Here is a 528-nt window from a genome sequence, read left to right on the forward strand (position 1 = left end):
TGTCTAAGTGTCTAAGTGAATGATGACGATGGTGATATGTGTTCTACTTATTTAATGTTTGTTTACTTACAGGTTTACCATGTTCCTCCTAAAGTCCAAGACGAGCCTATACTGACCTTCTTATACAATAATCAAGATGGCAGTATACTGACACAATTAACTTTGGATAACATTGGAAAGACTGACCTAACTTATGATGTACATGATGGAGATCCTAATTTCAATTGGTCTGATGAGCAGTGCGATAATCTGGACAAGCAGATTATCAATCGACTTCAGAGTAAATATCTCTTTTTCTTCATTTACATATCTTTTTGAAATAACAAAGAAATCCATAGTTCCAGAAAAAACAACAACACAAGGACGTGGAATAAGTACAGTGTTATTGGGCGCTCAAGAAAGGAGTGGAGCTCTTCATTAGAAATATAGAAAGCGTCCAAAGAAGGGAAGATGGAGAAAGAAAATCGCCAGTGATACACACGCAGTCACATATTGAAATCATATATATATATATATATATATATATAT

At 34.3% G+C, this 528-nt stretch overlaps 1 protein-coding gene across 1 annotated transcript in view; it reads left to right on the forward strand.

Moving 5' to 3' along the window:
* The first annotated feature begins 38 nt into the window (after positions 1-38).
* LOC106873639 (alpha-protein kinase 1) overlaps positions 39-528 on the forward strand; it is a 6394-nt gene continuing 5904 nt past the window's right edge. The window contains exon 1 of the mRNA XM_014921086.2: positions 39-280. Within this exon, the coding sequence (XP_014776572.1) occupies positions 55-280 (226 nt within the window). The 5' untranslated portion in view covers positions 39-54. The remainder of the gene's footprint in view (positions 281-528) is intronic.

This window comes from Octopus bimaculoides, chromosome 5, assembly GCF_001194135.2.
Source record: "Octopus bimaculoides isolate UCB-OBI-ISO-001 chromosome 5, ASM119413v2, whole genome shotgun sequence".
In the NCBI taxonomy this organism is placed as follows: Eukaryota; Metazoa; Mollusca; class Cephalopoda; order Octopoda; family Octopodidae; genus Octopus; species Octopus bimaculoides.